The following is a 17,963-nucleotide window of genomic DNA, read 5'->3' on the forward strand; positions in this document are numbered from 1 at the left end:
TGCAATTTACTTCTTTCCTTTTCGGTAGAACCACTCGAGCGGTCAGAAGCTGTCTCGTGTGTGGAATTTGATGCCACCAAGAATATGTACTTTAAGGATTAAGGGAGAAAATTGCTGGGGGTAAGAGGGAAACAATCCAGTTGAATAATTAATAAAATACTTGGAGGTTTTCAATACAGAAAATCAAACACGTGGAATGCTGTTGGAATGAATGGAAAACATGTGAATAACAATGGACTTTAAATAATTGTTTTGAATGCAGGCTGAATTTGACACGGGCCAAATATGAAAGGATATTCTATTCAATCAATGGGTAAGTAAATGAATAACATAACCCCTATAAAATTAGTGAAACAGGAAAAATCTCACTATGAGATTTAACCAGCAGATTCTCCGAAGTTGATTCTGTTTTTTGAAGAGGTAACCAAGGAGGACTGGGCATGAGATGTAATCTATATGAACTCCAGCAAGGCCTTTAATAAGATTCAGCATGGTAGATTACACTGGAATGTTAGTTCACTCCAGATAGTTCCTCTGTCCCTCTCTTTCCCTCCCCCTTCCCAGTTCTCCCACTGTCTTCCTGTCTCCTGCTGCATCCTATCCATGTCCCGCTCCCTCCCTTGACATCAGTCTGAAGAAGGGTCTCGACCTGAAACGTCACCCATTCCTTCTCTCCCGAGATGCTGCCTGCCCCGCTGAGTTACTCCAGCATTTTGTGTCTACACTGGAATGTTAGATCACATGGGATCCAGAGAGAGCTAACTAATTGGATAAATAATTGGCTTTATGGTAAAATGGAAAGGGTGAAGGTGGAAGGTTGTTTATCAGCATGGAAGCCCCTGGTGCTTCAAGGGTCAGTGCTGAGTCCATTGTTGTTTGTCGTCTATATTAACAATTTGGATGAGAATGTACATGACGTGGTTAGTAAGTTTGCAAACAACATTAAAATGCATGGTATCGTAGACATTGAAGAAGGTTATCAAGAATTGCAGTGGGATCTGCTGGGAAGTAGAAAAGAAATGTTGCATTTGGGAAGTCAAACCAGGGTAGGTCTTTCACAGTGAACAGAACGGCGCTGGGGAGTGCTGTAGAACAGAGGAACACAGCTGCTGCCTGATCTGCTGAGTTACTCCAGTACTTTGTGTCGATCTTTGGTATAAACCAGCATCTGCAGTTCCTTCCTACATATGATTACAAGTACATGATTCCTTGAAAGTGATGTCATAGGTGGATAGGGTGGTGAAGAATGTGAATACTCAGTCCCCTTACTACTTTTCATTAATAAGGGTATTGAGTATAAATGTTGAGACGTTATGGTGCAGTTGTAGTCATACAACATGAGGCCACGGTTGGAATATTGTGTTTAGATTTGGTCACCCAACTATAGGAAAGATGCTTTTGGACTGAAAAGAACATAAAGGATTGATGAGGATGATCATGATGAGGAGCAAAGAGGTCCTTCTGCAGTTGTACAGGGCCCTAGTGAGACCGCACCTGGAGTATTGTGTGCAGTTTTGGTCTCCAAATTTGAGGAAAGATATTCTTGCTGTTGAGGGCGTGCAGCGTAGGTTTACTGGGTTAATTCCCGGAATGGCAGGACTGACTGTCATATGTTGAAAGACTGGAGCGACTAGGCTTGTATACATTGGAATTTAGAAGGATGAGAAGGGACCTTATCGAAACGTATAAGATTATTAAGGGGTTGGACACGTTAGAGGCAGGAAACATGTTCCCAATGTTGGGGGAGTCCAGAACCAGGGGCCACAGTTTAAGAATAAGGGGTAGGCCATTTAGAACGGAGATGAGGAATAACTTTTTCAGTCAGAGAGTTGTAAATCTGTGGAATTCTCTGCCTCAGAAGGCAGTGGAGGCCAATTCTCTGAATGCATTCAAGAGAGAGCGAGATAGAGCTCTGAAGGATATCGGAGTCAGGGGGTATGGGGAGAAGGCAGGAACGGGGTACTGATTGAGAATGATCAGCCATGATCACATTGAATGGTGGTGCTGGCTCAAAGGGCCGAATGACCTACTCCTGCACCTATTGTCTATTGTCTATTGATGTTGCCAGGAGTCGATGGACTGAGTAACAGGCAGACTAGGAATAGGCAGAATATGCAGTCTGATGAACAGTCTCGACCTGAAACATTACCTATTCCTTTTCTCCAGAGATGCTGCCTGACCCGCTGAGTTACTCCAGCATTTTGTATCTATTTTTGGTGAAACCAGCATCAGTTCTTTGTTATACAGACTAGGATTTTATTCCTTGGAGAGCAGCAGACTGAAGAATGAATTTAGAGAGGTGAATAAAAACATGAAGGGAATAGATGAGGTCAATGCACACAGCTTTTTTTCCCAGGATTGTGTGCGAAAGAACTAGAAGGCATAGGTTTAAGGAGAGCAAGGAAAGATGTAATTAAAATTTAAGAGGAAACTTTCTCACACAGAGAGAGGTATGAATATGGAACGAGATGCCAGAGGAATGGGTTGAGACAAGTGCAGTAACAACATTTAAAAGAAATTTGGACAGGTGCATAGATGGAAAGGTTTTTTAGATTTAGATTTAGAGATACAGCGCGGAAACAGGCCCTTCGGCCCACCAAAGTCCGCGCCGCCCAGCGATCCCCGCACATTAACACTATCCTACACATACTAGGGACAATTTTGTTGTTTTTTTTTACATTTACCCAGTCAATTAACCTACATACCTGTATGTCTTTGGAGTGTGGGAGGAAACCGAAGATCTCGGAGAAAACCCACGCAGGTCATGGGGAGAACGTACAAACTCCGTACAGACGGCGCCCGTAGTCAGGATCGAACCTGAGTCTCCGGCGCTGCATTCGCTGTAAGGCGAATAGGGTGTTATAGGGATATGGGTCAAACACAGATGAATGGGCTAGGTTATATGGGGTATCCCGATTGACGTGGAAGAGTTGGGCTGAATGGCCTGTTTCCATGTTGCATGACTACTGAAAGATTTGAGTCACACCAGTGCCAGTGCACCAAGGAAATAGATGGTATTCAATTGTAAACCAAAATTATGGAAAGGCACAACTGAAGGGCAATAAACCTGCTAATTCTTTGTGGTGTATTTAAAATCCTGAGTTTATATTGAATCATGCAGCACAGAAACAGTCCTTCAGTCCACAGCGACCATTAAATGCCCGGCAATACTAATTCCTTTTAACACTATTTGTACCAAGGTCTCCATGCCTTGGTGATTGAAATGCTTTTCTGTATACTTATTAAATGTTGCAAGAATTCCAGTCTCCACTACCCAGGGAGTGGTACTACCCCACTTCTCCACTGTTCCAGATTCCACCACTCTCCTAGATTCTTCCTTGCGTACCATCTCAAATTCTTATCCCTATCTAAAACCAATGCCCTCCAGTTTTAGATACCTCTGACATGGGGGAAAAGTTTCCTATGATCTGTCTTATCCACACTCATCTTAATGTTGTCCTCCTCCTTAGCCTCCTCCTCCCCAAGACCCTTTATAAACTATCCTCATAACTGAAATGCTCTGTCCCTTTAATAACCTGGTCAATCTCCTCTCTGCCCTCTCCAGTGCAATTATATCCATCCTGCTTTTTCTTCAAATCCACCAGCACCTCTTCTCCCCTTGCTCCTCAACCCTCCTATTCCAGTCACCTTTTTCCTCATTCCTCCTATCACCACAGATGCTTTGTGGAGGAAAGCATTCAAAATTTGAATTATTGTCTACATTGAGTTACGTGCCCTAATTATCAGTTCAACGTAGTTACTAATTTGTTTACAGAGAAGTTTACTAAATGAGACTATGATCATATTATCTGCTGTAATTTTCTTTGATATTTATTGGATAGGACACCTGGAGAAATCTCCTGCTGCTCTCCAGAATTGCATTGTATTGCAGGATCTAAGGCAATAGATAAGGCCTTGATTTAGTATCCCTCGGTACGACACTGAACTGTCAGCCACAAATGTACTGGATCTCTGATGCAGAATTTGACCCCACAAACGTCTGATTGAAGAGTTGTGGGATTCCCAACTGAACCTTGCTGGCATCCGAATAAATAATTCTGTAAGAGTTTCTAATCAATGGTGTGAACCATATTTCTTTAAGGAATGAAGGGGTTAAAATGTTAAGGGGCCAAAAAAATAAAAATGTACACAATGCTGCCCAAATCTTCCATTAGCCATATATATATATATATATATATATGTGTGTGTGTTCTCTCCCCAGTATCCTGTTCCCTGGTGGAGCAGTGAACATTACAACATCCAGTTTTGCTAAAGCTGCAAAAATATTCTACGACCTTGCATTAAAGGTAGGTTTTGCATCATACATTTGTTCTAAATCCAAGTTGTCTACAGACAAGACAGGATTCACCTACCATTTTGCTAGTTAAATTTTATCTTGCGTATTGCCCAAGAATGCAAAGTTAATTATTGGGACCTTGCAGTCTTCTTCAGAGGCATTGGTATGGTTTCATATAGAAATTGCTTTGCTACAGTACAGTAACATTTTTGATATGGATTATCTGATGTCATTATGTTTATTCTTCTGTGTTTTATGCTATTGGCAAGCCCATGAAAAAGCTTTGTGGAACAGAGAGACCCAGAGTACATAATTCCGTGATAGTGATGACACAGGTAGACAGGGTGGTGGAGAAGGCGTTCAGTAAGATTGGTGAACCTTCATTGGTCAGGGCACTGAGTGCAGGAGATGGCAATGCCATGTTGCAACTGTACAAGTTGTTGATGAGACCACACTTTGGGTATCGTGTGCAGTTCTTTTGGCCTGGCCACAGCTAAGGACGTCATTCAGCTGGAAAGGATGCAGAAAAGATTCACAAGGATGTTACCACGGCTGGAAGACTTGTATTATTGGAGAGATTGGATAGGTTGGGACTTTTTTCCTTGAAATGTAGGAGGGTGAGATATCATCTAACGGCAATATATAAACTCTTGCGAGGTGTAGTTAAGGAAGTTGGTTGCTGTATTTTGTCCTGTTGTAATGAGCTTGAAAAGCAGAGGGCATAGATTTAAGGTGGGAGACGGGACATTTAAAAGGAATCTGAGGGCCATCTTTTTCAACACAGAGGGTGGTGGATATAAGGAATGAACTGCCAATGGAATACATAGAGGTGGATACAATTGGAATGTTTATAAGGCATTGGGGCAGGTACATGATAGAAAAGGTTGAGAGGATTATGGGTTAAATGCTGACAAATGGGACTGGCTTCAATAGATATCTTGGTTAGCATGGACAAGTTGGGCTGTAGGTCCTGTTTCTGTGCTGTATGACTGCGTGACTCTATTCCTGTGTTAATTTTGCAGGCATTTGATGCTGGTGATTATTTTCCTATATGGGGAACCTGTCTGGGACTGCAACTCCTGGTCACACTTACTGCTGAAAAGAACTTACTAATAAACACTGACACTGAGAACATTGCTCTCCCACTTAATCTGACCACTGGTAGGACCACTTTTGTGATAAAGTATTATGACTTGGTCTTGGTTTATTATTGCCACTCTGATTGCAAGCTATCCAATTTAATCATAGCTAGCTAACCATGATCTAGAAACATAGTAAATAGGTGCAGGAGGAGCCATTCGACCCTTCGAGCCAGCACCGCCAGTCATTGTGATCATGGTTGATCGTCCCCCAATCAATAACCCGTGCCTGCCCTCTCCCCATATCCCTTGATTCCACTAACCCCTAGAGCTCTATCTAACTGTCTCTTAAATCCATCCAGTGATTTGGCTTCCACTGCCCTCTGTGGCAGAGAATTCCACAAATTCACAACTCTCTGGGTGAAAAAGTTCCTTCTCACCTCAGTTTTAAATGGCCTCCCCTTTATTCTAGGACTGTGACCCCTGGTTCTGTACTCGCCCAACATTGGGAACATTTTTCCTGCATCTAGCTTGCCCAGTCCTTTTATAATTTAATATGTTTCTATAAGATCCCCTCTCATCCATCTAAACTCCAGCGAATACAAGCCTAGTCTTTTCAATCTTTCCTCATATGACAGTCCCGCCATCCCAGGTCCTTCCTCAAATTAGGAGACCAAAAGGAAACCACAGACATAACATCTGTGAGGGATAATGTTAGATTTTATAATAAGACACATTATAGGAGGACATATTGATTCAAAATCCATGGTAATCAATTAAAATAAACGGTTAAAAAAAGGCAGGTGCTTTGTCCTGCCCCCACCTCTCTTCTAGTTTTCACCACCCCCACCCTACAATCAGTCTGAAGAAGGGTCTGACCCAAAACGTCACCTATTCATGTTCTCCAGAGATGCTGGCTGACCAGCTGAGTTACTCCAGCATTTGTGTATTTTTTTGTAAACCAGCATCTGCTGTTTCTCGTGCCAAACGTAACCATGATATTGTAAAAGAGATTTTCTTTTTGCCCAATTTATTGGACTTCTCCAAAGAAGGAATGTGTTAGAAACATAGAAAGATAGACATTAGGTGCAGGAGGAGGCCATTTGGCCCTTCGAGCCAGCACCGCCATTCATTGTGATCATGGCTGATCATCCACAATCAGTAACCCGTGTCTGCCTTCTCCCCATATCCCTTGATTCCGCTAGCCCCCAGAGCTCTATATAACTCTCTTTTAAATTCATGTTGTTGTCGCTGAAGGGCAACTTGTGAATATGTCATACACCAGTACAGTATATTATACATAATGACAACAGGTAGTGTAAAGAGAAACATCATTCCAGAGTACAGAATATAGTGCAACAGTGTTATAACGTTACAGCTACTGAGAAAGTGCAGATTTTTTTAAATGTGCACTTGAGATTTGCCATGTAAAAATAATTCAGTTGAACTCTGTTGCATTACAGATTTAAACAGGCTGACGTTGACAGCAAAAATCCAGTGCAGCATCACTTTATGTCCAATTAGCAATAGAGGAAGGAATTTGATAAAGGAGGCATTTGATAAAGTGGCACATTGTGGAGCTAAAAGTTCAGGGTGTCGGATGTTACACTGGTTTTGATGGAAGATTGGCCTTCATCTGGTTGGCAAGATGATGTGCCTGAGGAAAAATTCTTTGCCGTCTACCTTTCTCAATAGATACAAATGCCTTGAGCGCATGCTTGCTAACTTTGCTTCACAAAATGCTGGGTTAAGTCAGCAGGTCAGGCAGCATCTCAGGAGAGAAGGAATGGGTGACGTTTCGGGTCGAGACCCTTCTACTTTGAAGAAGTTCTCCTCCTCTCTTCGACGAGAGTTTAGCAACATGCTCTCTCGCTCTTAAGGATAGCGGAGTCAGGGGGTATGGGGAGAAGGCAGGAACGGGGTACTGATTGAGAATGATCAGCCATGATCACATTGAATGGCGGTGCTGGCTCGAAGGGCCGAATGGCCTCCTCCTGCACCTATTGTCTATTGTCTATTGCTGCTCCTCCTCTGTTATTTCTCCTGCTCTACGATTGTACCAGCATCTGCATTTATTTTCTTACACTTGCTAACTTTGCTGATGAAACACTGAATTGTGGGAAAGTAAGTTGTGAAAAGGAATAAAGGAAATTAAGTGAGTGGGGAAAGGTCGGTCAAATGGAATTTCACACAAGAAAACATAATATTGTCCATTGGCAGGAAAAATAAAAACACATATCGTTTCAATGATGACAGAGCTCTGAGTCACCGAGAGGTGTGGATGTCCTGGGGCATGATTTGCAATTTTAACAGGTCATTAGGAAAGCCAACCACGTGTTATTGCTTATTAATAGCGGATCTGAATACAAAAATAGGAAGATTACCCACTAGTTAGGACATTGGTGAGGCCACATCTGGAATCGGCCTGCTGAATTGATCTCGTTCTTCAAGGAAGGTAATTAATGCAGTTCAGAAAAGGTTTATTGGATTAGTAGCTGAAATGCATGGTTTATTTTCTAAGTAAAGGTTAGGCAGACCCTGGGCCTCCTCCATTGTCAGAGTGAGTGAGGCCCAGCGCAAATTGGAGGAACAGTCTCATATTGTGCTTGAGCACCTTGCACCCCAGCGGTATGAACATTGACTTCTCTAACTTCAAGTAACCCTTGCTTTCCCTCTCTCTCCATCCCTCCCCTTCCCAGTTATCTGACCAGTCTGACGGTCCCTCTGATTACATCGTATCTCTGTCTGCTTTGTTGTCACCTTCTCCTAGCTAATTCCTTGATCTGCATCTCTTTTGATCTCTTACACTTCCTTATCTCTGTAACTCCTCCTCCCTGACGCTCAGTCTGAAGAAGGATCGCGACCCAAAACATCACCCATTCCTTCTCTCCAGAGATGCTGCCTGTCCCGCTGAGTTACTCCAGCTCTTTGTGTCTATCTTTGGCTTGTATCTGCTCTGGTTTGGAGAAGTGAAAGGGTACTTGATTGAAACAGATACGATCCTGAACTGCGATTGTGGACAGAATGTTTGCTTTTGTGGGAAAATCTAAAAACTCTGGGATCACTGTTTAAATAAAGCCATTGCCCAGTTAATGTAGGGAGGAGGTGATTTTTATTTCTCACAGGGTAGTGAGTCGTTGGAACTCTCTTCCTCAAAGAAGCAGAATCTTTGAATATTTTAAAAATAGAAGATTCTTGATGATGGTGATGAGAGAGGGCTGAAAGGTTATTCTGAGTCAAGTCAAGTCAAGTCAATTTATTTGTATAGCACATTTAAAAACAACCCACGTTGACCAAAGTGCTGTACATCTGACTAGGAAAAAAAAGAAACATACAGTGGCAGGCAGCCAGACACAACGGCGCGGCCATCTTGAACAAAATGTTAATTCAATCACCCACAGTCCAACAACAAAAGCATTAAATAAGCATCAAAATTACACCCCCAAAAACCCCCCAAAAACACAGTCCAACAATAAAAGCACTAAACAGGCACCCAAATTACCCAACCCCAAAACCCCCCAAAAACACAGTCCAACAATAAAAGCATTAAATAGGCATTCAAATCACACAGCCCAAAACCCCCAAAAACACAGTCCAACAATAAAAGCATTAAATAGTCATTCAAATCACACAACCCCAAAACCCCCCAAAACACAGTCCAACAATAAAAGCGCTAAACAGGCATTCAAATTACACAACCCCAAAAAAAAAAGAAGTAGGCAAGGGTGCATAGTTGAGGTTACAGGCAGAGTAGGAATGTTGTTCTTAAATGGTGGAGTTGGCTTGAGTGGCCAAGTAGGCCTACTCCTGCTCCTAATTTGCATTTTTGTGGAGCTGTTCACTTTCACACAGATGGGAAGGAATCTCTTTGGTAGCATGCTTGTTGTGGATCAGAAGGTAGTTCTTTGACCATACTACCTAGGCTAGCTTCTTCCTGCAATGCTTTGGAAGTCCACTACCACATGCAGTTGTTCAGATGCGCGATGAATCAGAATCTTACATTGTCTGAAGAACAACGTTCATGCATCAACTCACATTAGCTTCATTTCTTTCTTCCCAGCTGCCGCATCAAGTAAAATGTTTCAGAACTTTCCTCCAGACCTGTACAAGGCTATGTCTGTTGAGCCTCTGTCTGCAAACTTCCATCACTTTTCTGTTTCTGTTCAGGTAAGGTTTTGCTTTATTTTCTGGTATAGTTTCAATCAGAGACTGCAATGCACAAGGAATCCTGTGAAAGTCTAGTTCACCATCCATGACGTCAACTGGATCTGAAATGTGATGGAGCTCATAGACATAGAGGCGGACAGCCGAGGAGAGGGACGTCGGGTCCCTGACCTGCATCGGCCTGGCGCTTACCTGGGCTTACCTGGATCAGGGCCGCTCCTGTACTTTCAACGTGTGGAACAGACTTTGGACTGTTTCTATTTCTTTGTAAACGGCTCCATAATATGGCTATTGCACATTTGTGGGTTGTGCAAAAGAATTTCACTGTGCTGTGCATATGTGACAATAAAGAACCATTGAACCATTGTTACATCCAGTGCATAGACACAAAATGCTGGAGTAGCTCAGCGGGTCAGACAGCATCTCTGGAAAAAAGGAATAGGTGACGTTTCGGGTCAAGACACTTGAAACCAGCATCTTCAGTTCCGTCCTGCACATTACATCCAATGTAGTTGATCCTGGAAACCAGCATTATTGTATTCAGATGAAAGATCCCAAGACAATAGACAATAGGTGCAGGAGGAGGCCATTCGGCCCTTCGACAAAACATTGATTGTCCTTCAATTGTCCTTCAATTGTCCTCCATAAATGCCGCTGGCCCAATGAGTTCCTCCAGTAGATTGTTTCTTGAACAACAGTATTGATGATGACTCCAGCAAAATTAAACATTTTAAGAATAGGACAAGGTCAATATGAATGGCACAGGGCACAGCTGGTAGAGCTGCTGCCTCACATTGCCAGAGACCTGGGTTCAATCCTGACTACAGTGCAGCCTGTGTGGAGTTTGCTCATCATCCCCGTGACCGCGTGTGTTTCCTCCGGATGCACCGGTTTCCTCCCACATCTTAAAGAGGGTTAATTAGCATCTGTACGTTGTCCCTCGTATCGAGGGAGTGCATGCAAAAGTGGGATAGCGTAGAACTAGAGTGAAGGGGTGATCGATGGTCGGCATGGACTACGTGAACCGAAGGGCCCGTTTCCATGTTTTACCTCTAAACTGATCAAGTAGTGGGAAAGAGGAAGATATTGTTAAGCCTTTCATTAGAAGAAAGTTATTTTTCACATGATAGTTACCGGTAAAGAAAACCAATCAACTTGTCTAAATATAGAAAAGGACACATGTGCTGGAGTAACTCAGCAGGTCAGGCAGCATCTCTGGAGAACATGGATAGGTGATGTTTCGGGTCAAGACCCTTCTTCAGACTGATTGTTAGGGGGGGGGAGGAAAGCTAGAATAGAGGAGGGTCAGAATAAAGCATGGCAGGTAATAGGCAAATACAGGTGGGGGAGGGTTTCGATAGGCAGATGGTTGGAGAAGGCCAGAGATTAAAAGACAGAAGGTGCAAGACCAAGGGATTGAAGAGTTGCAAATAGTGAAGCTAGAGGATGGAATGTAAGTGGAAATGGAGGGAGAGGGAAGAAATAGGTCAATTATACCATCATCCTAAATCCCAGAGGAGGCATCAATGTCAGACAAATCTTGACGCAAGGTAATCAGTCACAAGCCTAATGCCTATAGCCAAAGCCCTTCATCTATTAGTTTAGTTTAGAGATACAGCGCGGAAACAGGCACTTTCGGCCCACCGGGTCCGCACCGACCAGCGATTCCCACACATTAACCCTAACGTATACCCACATCCTATACCCACTCGGGACATTTTTTTAACATTTACCAAGCCAATTAACCTACAAACCTGTGCGTCTTTGGAGTGTGGGAGCAAACCGATCTCGGAGAAAACCCATGGGGAGAACGTACAAACTCTGTACAGACAGCACCCGTAGTCGGGATCGAACCAGGGTCTCTGGCGCTGCATTCGCTGTAAGGCAGCAACTCTACCGCTGTGCCGCCCAATTCTAAATATCTCCAGTATGATCTTCGAGTTCCTTCTTTGTAGTGAAGGTGTATTTGCTTTACGTAAATTATAATTTGTCGGTTTATTCACAGACTTTTCTGGAAAATGAGAAACTAAATAAATTCTATTCGATCCTGTCCACCGATACTGACAGAAAAGGTGTGCAGTTCGTGTCAACTATGGAGGGTAAGATGAATATAGTGATTAGTATTAGAATTAAAATAATTGAAGTAAGAGGTGAAATTGTCCTAATGTGACATGTACAGTACGATTTCCTCATTTGTTAAATCTATTTACAGATGAATTAGTCATCTTTCAGTCTGAAGAAAGGTCTCGACCCGAAAACGTCACCCATTCCTGCTCTCCCGAGATGCTGCCTGACCTGCTGAGTTACTCCAGTATTTTGTGAATAAGTCATCTTTCATCGTCAGGCCCATGAGAACAATTCAGTTAAAGTGATCATGTAGTTTTCATCGTTCCTCTGCACCTGACTATCCACATTGTAGAAGTGACAGGTGGAGGTGGGTTATTCATAGAACATACTAGACCAAGTGGACCTCTCCTGCATTGGTGCAGCACCCTCTCCTCCCCCTCCCCCTCCCTTCTCCCCATCCCTCTTCCCCCTCCCCCTCCCCTCCCCTCTCCACCCTTACCCCCCTCCCTCCCCCTTCCCCTCCCCCCCTTTCCCACCCTCCTTCCCCTCCCCCCCACTCCATCTCCCTCAACCCCCTTATCCTCCCCCATCCTTCCCTCCACCCCCCTCCCTCCCTCCTTCCCTCCCCCCTTCCTCCATAGGAGATAGATTTAAACTTTTAAATGTGAATAACTTAAAAAATATAACACCGATTTCAATTAAACTTCTTCCATTAGCAAGCCCTTGATCACATCGTGATTGTGCCAACAATGATGCTAACATGACTCAAACCATTTGCCCAACAATATTTGTAGCCATCTGTTCCTTGCCTGTTTAAAATAGATAAAATCCGATTAGCATCTACACTGACCTAAAAAAACTGGATACACTCATGGGCAATACAGTGGTGCAGCAGGTAGAACTGCTGCCTTACAGTGCCAGACATCCACGTCCACTCTTGACTCAGGGTGCTGTCTGTGTAAAGTTTGCATGTTCTCACCATGACTGGATTTCCTTCAGACATTCCTATTTCCTCCCACATCCCAAAGAAGTGCCTGTCTGTAGCCTAATTGGCCGCTGTAAAATTCCCTGTAATGTGTAGAAAATGGGATATCATAGAACTAGTATGAAAGGTGGTCGATGATCAGCGTGGACTCGGTGTTTATGCTGTGTCTCAAACAACTACAAAAAAACTATATTGAAGAGGAGTTTCTATGGCAACAGAGAGATCCCTCTGCACGTTGAAATAGTTCACGGGATCTCAGGGACACTGGACGAGTTTATAAAACAAAAGCGCCCTCAACAATACAGCAATCTGTCTGTAGTGTACCAGAGTGTCGGCATAAATGTTGATGTGCTCTCACATGGGACACAGACTGACCACTGTGCATGGGGAGGACAGAACTGCAGATGCTGGTTTAAATCGAAGGTAGACACAAAATGCTGGAGTAACTCAGCGGGTCAGGCAGCATCTCTGGAGAGAAGGAATGGGTGACGTTTCGGGTCGAGACACTTCTTCACACTCTGTGTGCAGTGTGCAGTGTGCATGGACCATATTCTCAATTTAATCTTGCCATTTACTGTATACATTCCTCTTGCATTTGTCCTCCAAAAATGTATACTTTTCACGTTCAGATTAAATCCCATCTGCTATTTCTCCTCTAAAATTCCCAACTGATTGATTTCCATCTGTAGTCTTGATATTGTTCCTCATTTTCCACAACTCTACTAAATGTGAAACTTTAAAATGTGAATAACTTTTAAAATATAACACCGATTTTAATTAAACTTCTTCCATTAGCACCAATGGTGGGCCTAAAATTGTCGCGCTATAGTGTACCGTTTTGGCTGCAGTTCAGGAACAAACACACAAACAAATTAGAGTTTTAGTAGATAAATGGAGCAAAGAGCAGCACAGGAGCAAGCCCTTGATCACATCATGATTGTGCCAACGATGATGCTAACATGACTCAATCATGCTAACATGACTCATGTCTGCAAATTTATCAATTTACTAATCAGACCACCTTCATTATCATCCACATCATGTATATATTCATTCATACTTTCATTTTCATCCAAATCATTTATATATATATATATATATATATATGTGTGTGTGTGTGTGTGTGTATAAATGATTTGGATGAAAATTAAGTTATGAATGAATATTTATATATAAATATATCACAAACACCAGAAGACCCAGCTGTGAGCCCTGCGGAACACCTCCAGTTAAAGAAACACCCTTACTCTATCTTCTATGGATACCACTATCCTCTGTCTTCTATGACCAAGCCAGTTTTGTATTCAACTTAACAACTCAAGTGAATCCCATATGAATTAATCTGGACCAGCCTACCATGAGGGACCTTGTCAAATGCTTCACTAAAGCCCATGTAGCCAGCATCCACTGTCCGCCTACAGTGTATCAATAATCTTTGCCACTTCCTCAAAATACTTGATCGAGTTTGGAGTCAGAACTCCAAATGAGTCCCACACAAAGCCATGCTGACTTTCCCTGATAAGTCCATTTTTTTCACAGAAGCGAAAAAATCCTATCCCTAAGAATGTTTTCCAATAATTCCCAGCACTGATGTAAGGCTCACCAGTTACTAATTTGGTAATTAGTCCATGTTGCCCTTCTAAAACAAATAAACAACATTGACAATTCTCCAGTCTTCTGAGACCAACTCTGCAGCTAAAGAGGATGGACAGTCAGAACTCACTTCCCAGGGTGGAAACGTCAAAGCCTAGAGAGCTTTAAGGTGAGAGGGGCAACGTTTAAAGGAGATGTGTGGGTTAATTTTTTTTGCAGAATATCTAGTGCCTAGAATATGCTGCCAGGGTTGGTGATGGAGGCAGACACGATGCGGACATTTCAGGGGCTTGTGGAAACATACATAGGTTTACAGTGAGTTAAGGGATATGGCTCACATGCAGGCCGAGGAGATTAGTTTGACGTGACATCACATTCGGCACAGACATTGTAGGCCAAAGGGCCTGTAAATAACATGGCACTACTCATGGGGCAGCCACATACAGAATGATCAACTTCACAGACAGGATGAATAATCATAATGATAATCATAATAATACTTTATTAGCCAAGTATGTTTTGCAACATACGAGGAATTTGATTTGCCATACAGTCAAACCAATAAAAAGCAACAAGACACGCAAATACATTTTTAAGATGAACATCCACCACAGTGACTCCTCCACATTCCTCACTGTGATGGAAGGCGAAAAAGTTCAATCTTCTTCCCTTCTTTGTTCTCCTGCGGTCGGGACACTTGAACCTTCCGTTGTCGGGGCGATCTTGGCTCCCTCAACCGGCGGTCGAGCCATCCGCGTCGGGGCGATCAAACTCCTGCATCGGGGGATCTCAGCTCACCGCGTCGGGCGAGCGGACGTGGCTCGGGGCTGGTCGAACCTCCTGCAGCTTGGAGCTTCCTGATATCTGTCTCTACCTGAGACTGCGAGTTCCCCGATGTTGAAATCCGCAGGCCGCGGTTGGAGCGTCGATCCCAGGCAAAGGATCGCAGGCTCCGATGGTAAGTCCACGGCCCCGCTGTGGGGCTCAAAGTCAGTCCTGAGCAAGGCCGCCAGCTCCATGATGTCAGGCCGCAGAGGGACCAGAGATACGTTCCAGAAAACAATCGCATCTCCGGCAAGGTAAGAGATTGAAAATAAGTTTCCCCCACCCCCCACGTACACCAAACCAGAGAACATTAACACATACTTTTAAAACACACTAAAAATATCAAGAAAAACGAAAAGACACAGACTGTTGGCGAGGCTGCAATCGCTGACGGTGCCACCCGGTGGACATGATTATACCTGGCTATTTAAGCAAACATTCCTAATGAAGATCTTTCTTTCACTTGTCAATCACTGCAGGGATCCGTTATCCTCTCTATGGGGTTCAGTGGCATCCAGAAACAAGTCGCTTTCAGTGGCAGCTGGACATGGCTTTCCCACATTCTCCAAATGCGGTTCAACTCTCCTTTCTCCTGGCTGATTTTTTTGTAAATGAAGGTACTTTGGTTGCAATCAAAAGTGTAAAAAATGTTGAGTCACAATGTTTGAAAATAGGATTTATCCTTTTGTACACCGACCAGTAATTTAAGAGTTGGATGTCAAATGAATTAGCATTGATATTCACATGAATGTTAAAGACTACGAGAATCTAATCTCTTACACAGTGCACAATGGCGTGGCTGGTAGAGCCGTTACCACGCAGTGCCAGAGTCCCAGGTTCCATCCTGATCTTGGGTGCTGTCGGTGTGGAGTGTGCAAGTTCTCCCTGGGAATGTATGGGTTTCCTCGGAGTTCTTCCCACATCTGAAAGGCATGCTGGTTTATTGGAGTATCGGTGAATTGGCCTCTGTAAATTGCTCCTAGTGCGTAAGGAGTGGATGAGAAAGTGGGATAACAGAAGTAGTGTGAATGGGTGATTGATGGTAGGCATGAACTCAGTGGGCAGAAAGGCCTGTTTCCATGCAATCTCTAAACTACCTTAATGTCATGTGTAAAACATCGAGCGTCACATTTTCCAGAACTCAGTTTGAGTAACTGAACTGACTAAATGGCAGCTAAAATTGTCATACTCTGCTATTGGTAGAGGAAGTGAGTGTCCCACACTGACCACTAAAGTCCCAGGTTTAATGTTTTATCTGTACAGATGCAGCCGAGATTAATCAGATTATTATCAGTTTAAAGAAGAACTGTCGTGGAGGGTTCTTTTCCAAAACACTATCCAGCAATCTTGTTGTTAAATTGTTAAGTGTAGATGTTGAAGAAAGCAGCATCTGTCTTCAATCTGATTATTGTACAGTTAATTGCCTGCTGGCAAATATTCTCAGACAGGAAATTTTGATTGAGCTCTGTTATCACAGTGCCCTCCTCCGATTTCAACATAATTTCCTCTTGCAGAGTTACTTCCTCTACTCATGTTTGAGTCTCTGGTTTAAAAATAAGTCAGGGTTCACAGAGAAGGTGATGCTTCTTGAGGATGGATAGATCACTGGGTGACAAGATGGCTGATCGTATCAACTGAGTTTGTTGTTATTGCTGGTAGTCTGCAGTGTGCATGGTGTTCCTCATGCTTGTCATGTGTGCAAGGCACCATTCCTCCCATGGTTCATTGCAAAACTATTCTAAAGTTAATTTATTTTGATATCCTGCACTCTTGATTTGTTTGCCTCGGATAACTTTCTGATTTTTGTTTACAGCTCGGAAGAACTTTCATCATTTCCCAAGTCCTGAAGAAGAGAAAGCAGCTCTGATATATAACTACAACCCACGATATGTGCCGACATCCAGCTATATCCAGGTCTATTTTTTCTAAAGAATTGCCAATAGAGTATTAATTATTGCAGATGCTGTACAAAAAAGGATACAAAGTACAGGAATAACTCGATGGGTCAGGGTTTGAAGAAGGATCTTGATCCGAAACATTGTCTATCTATGTTCTCCAGAGATGCTGCCTGACCCACTGAGTCACTCCAGCACATTGTGTGTTTTTTTTAATGATTGCAATAATTTTGAAATATTTCCACAATGTTACTTCTTGAAGAGAACATGCTATTTCCTTCCATTGATGTGCTCAGAATGAATGAATGAATATGGTTGTCACTTGCACATTCAGTCCCTGAAAGTAAGTGCATGTACACAATTAATACGTCTTGCAAAATGTATTTTTTTAACCATTTTAACACCTTTGCTCTGCTGTTTCCCCATTACTTTGTTATATCTGCCACATTTCTTTGGTGACATAATTAGTTTAATAAATGTTTAGTCCTAAACATTGGTTTTGAAGTCCTAAACATTGTTAATGCAATCATAGGAAATAGGTGTGATACTAATTAGTTTTCGGTGACATCTTTGTTTGATGAAGGCTACACCTTGGTGAGCTCAAACAAGGGCAGAGTTGGATACAGTTTAAAGGTATCCTTTTAATACCGGTTAAAGGTGAGACAATAGACAATAGGTGCAGGAGTAGGCCATTCGGCCCTTCGAGCCAGCACCACCATTCAATGTGATCATGGCTGATCATTCTCAATCAGTACCCCGTTCCAGCCTTCTCCCCATACCCCTTGACTCCGCTATCCTTAAGAGCTCTAACTAGCTCTCTCTTGAATGCATTCAGAGAATTGGCCTCCACTGCCTTCTGAGGCAGAGAATTCCACAGATTCACAACTCTGACTGAAAACGTTTTTCCTCATCTCTGTTCTAAATGGCCTACCCCTTATTCTTAAACTGTGGCCCCTGGTTCTGGACTCCCCCAACATTGGGAACATGTTTCCTGCCTCTAACGTGTCCAACCCCTTAATAATCTTATATGTTTCGATAAGATCCCCTCTCATCCTTCT

At 42.9% G+C, this 17,963-nt stretch overlaps 1 protein-coding gene across 1 annotated transcript in view; it reads left to right on the forward strand.

Annotated features, from left to right (window-relative positions):
- LOC144610162 (gamma-glutamyl hydrolase) overlaps nt 1–17,382 on the forward strand; it is a 23,764-nt gene extending 6,382 nt beyond the window's left edge. The window contains exons 3-9 of the mRNA XM_078428712.1: nt 263–313; nt 4,223–4,307; nt 5,320–5,458; nt 9,437–9,543; nt 11,546–11,639; nt 15,490–15,627; nt 16,824–17,382. Of these exons, the coding sequence (XP_078284838.1) occupies nt 263–313; nt 4,223–4,307; nt 5,320–5,458; nt 9,437–9,543; nt 11,546–11,639; nt 15,490–15,627; nt 16,824–16,939 (730 nt within the window). The 3' untranslated portion in view covers nt 16,940–17,382. The remainder of the gene's footprint in view (nt 1–262; nt 314–4,222; nt 4,308–5,319; nt 5,459–9,436; nt 9,544–11,545; nt 11,640–15,489; nt 15,628–16,823) is intronic.
- The last annotated feature ends 581 nt before the right edge of the window (nt 17,383–17,963 follow it).

Source organism: Rhinoraja longicauda, chromosome 36 (genome assembly GCF_053455715.1).
Source record: "Rhinoraja longicauda isolate Sanriku21f chromosome 36, sRhiLon1.1, whole genome shotgun sequence".
Classification (NCBI taxonomy): Eukaryota; Metazoa; Chordata; class Chondrichthyes; order Rajiformes; family Arhynchobatidae; genus Rhinoraja; species Rhinoraja longicauda.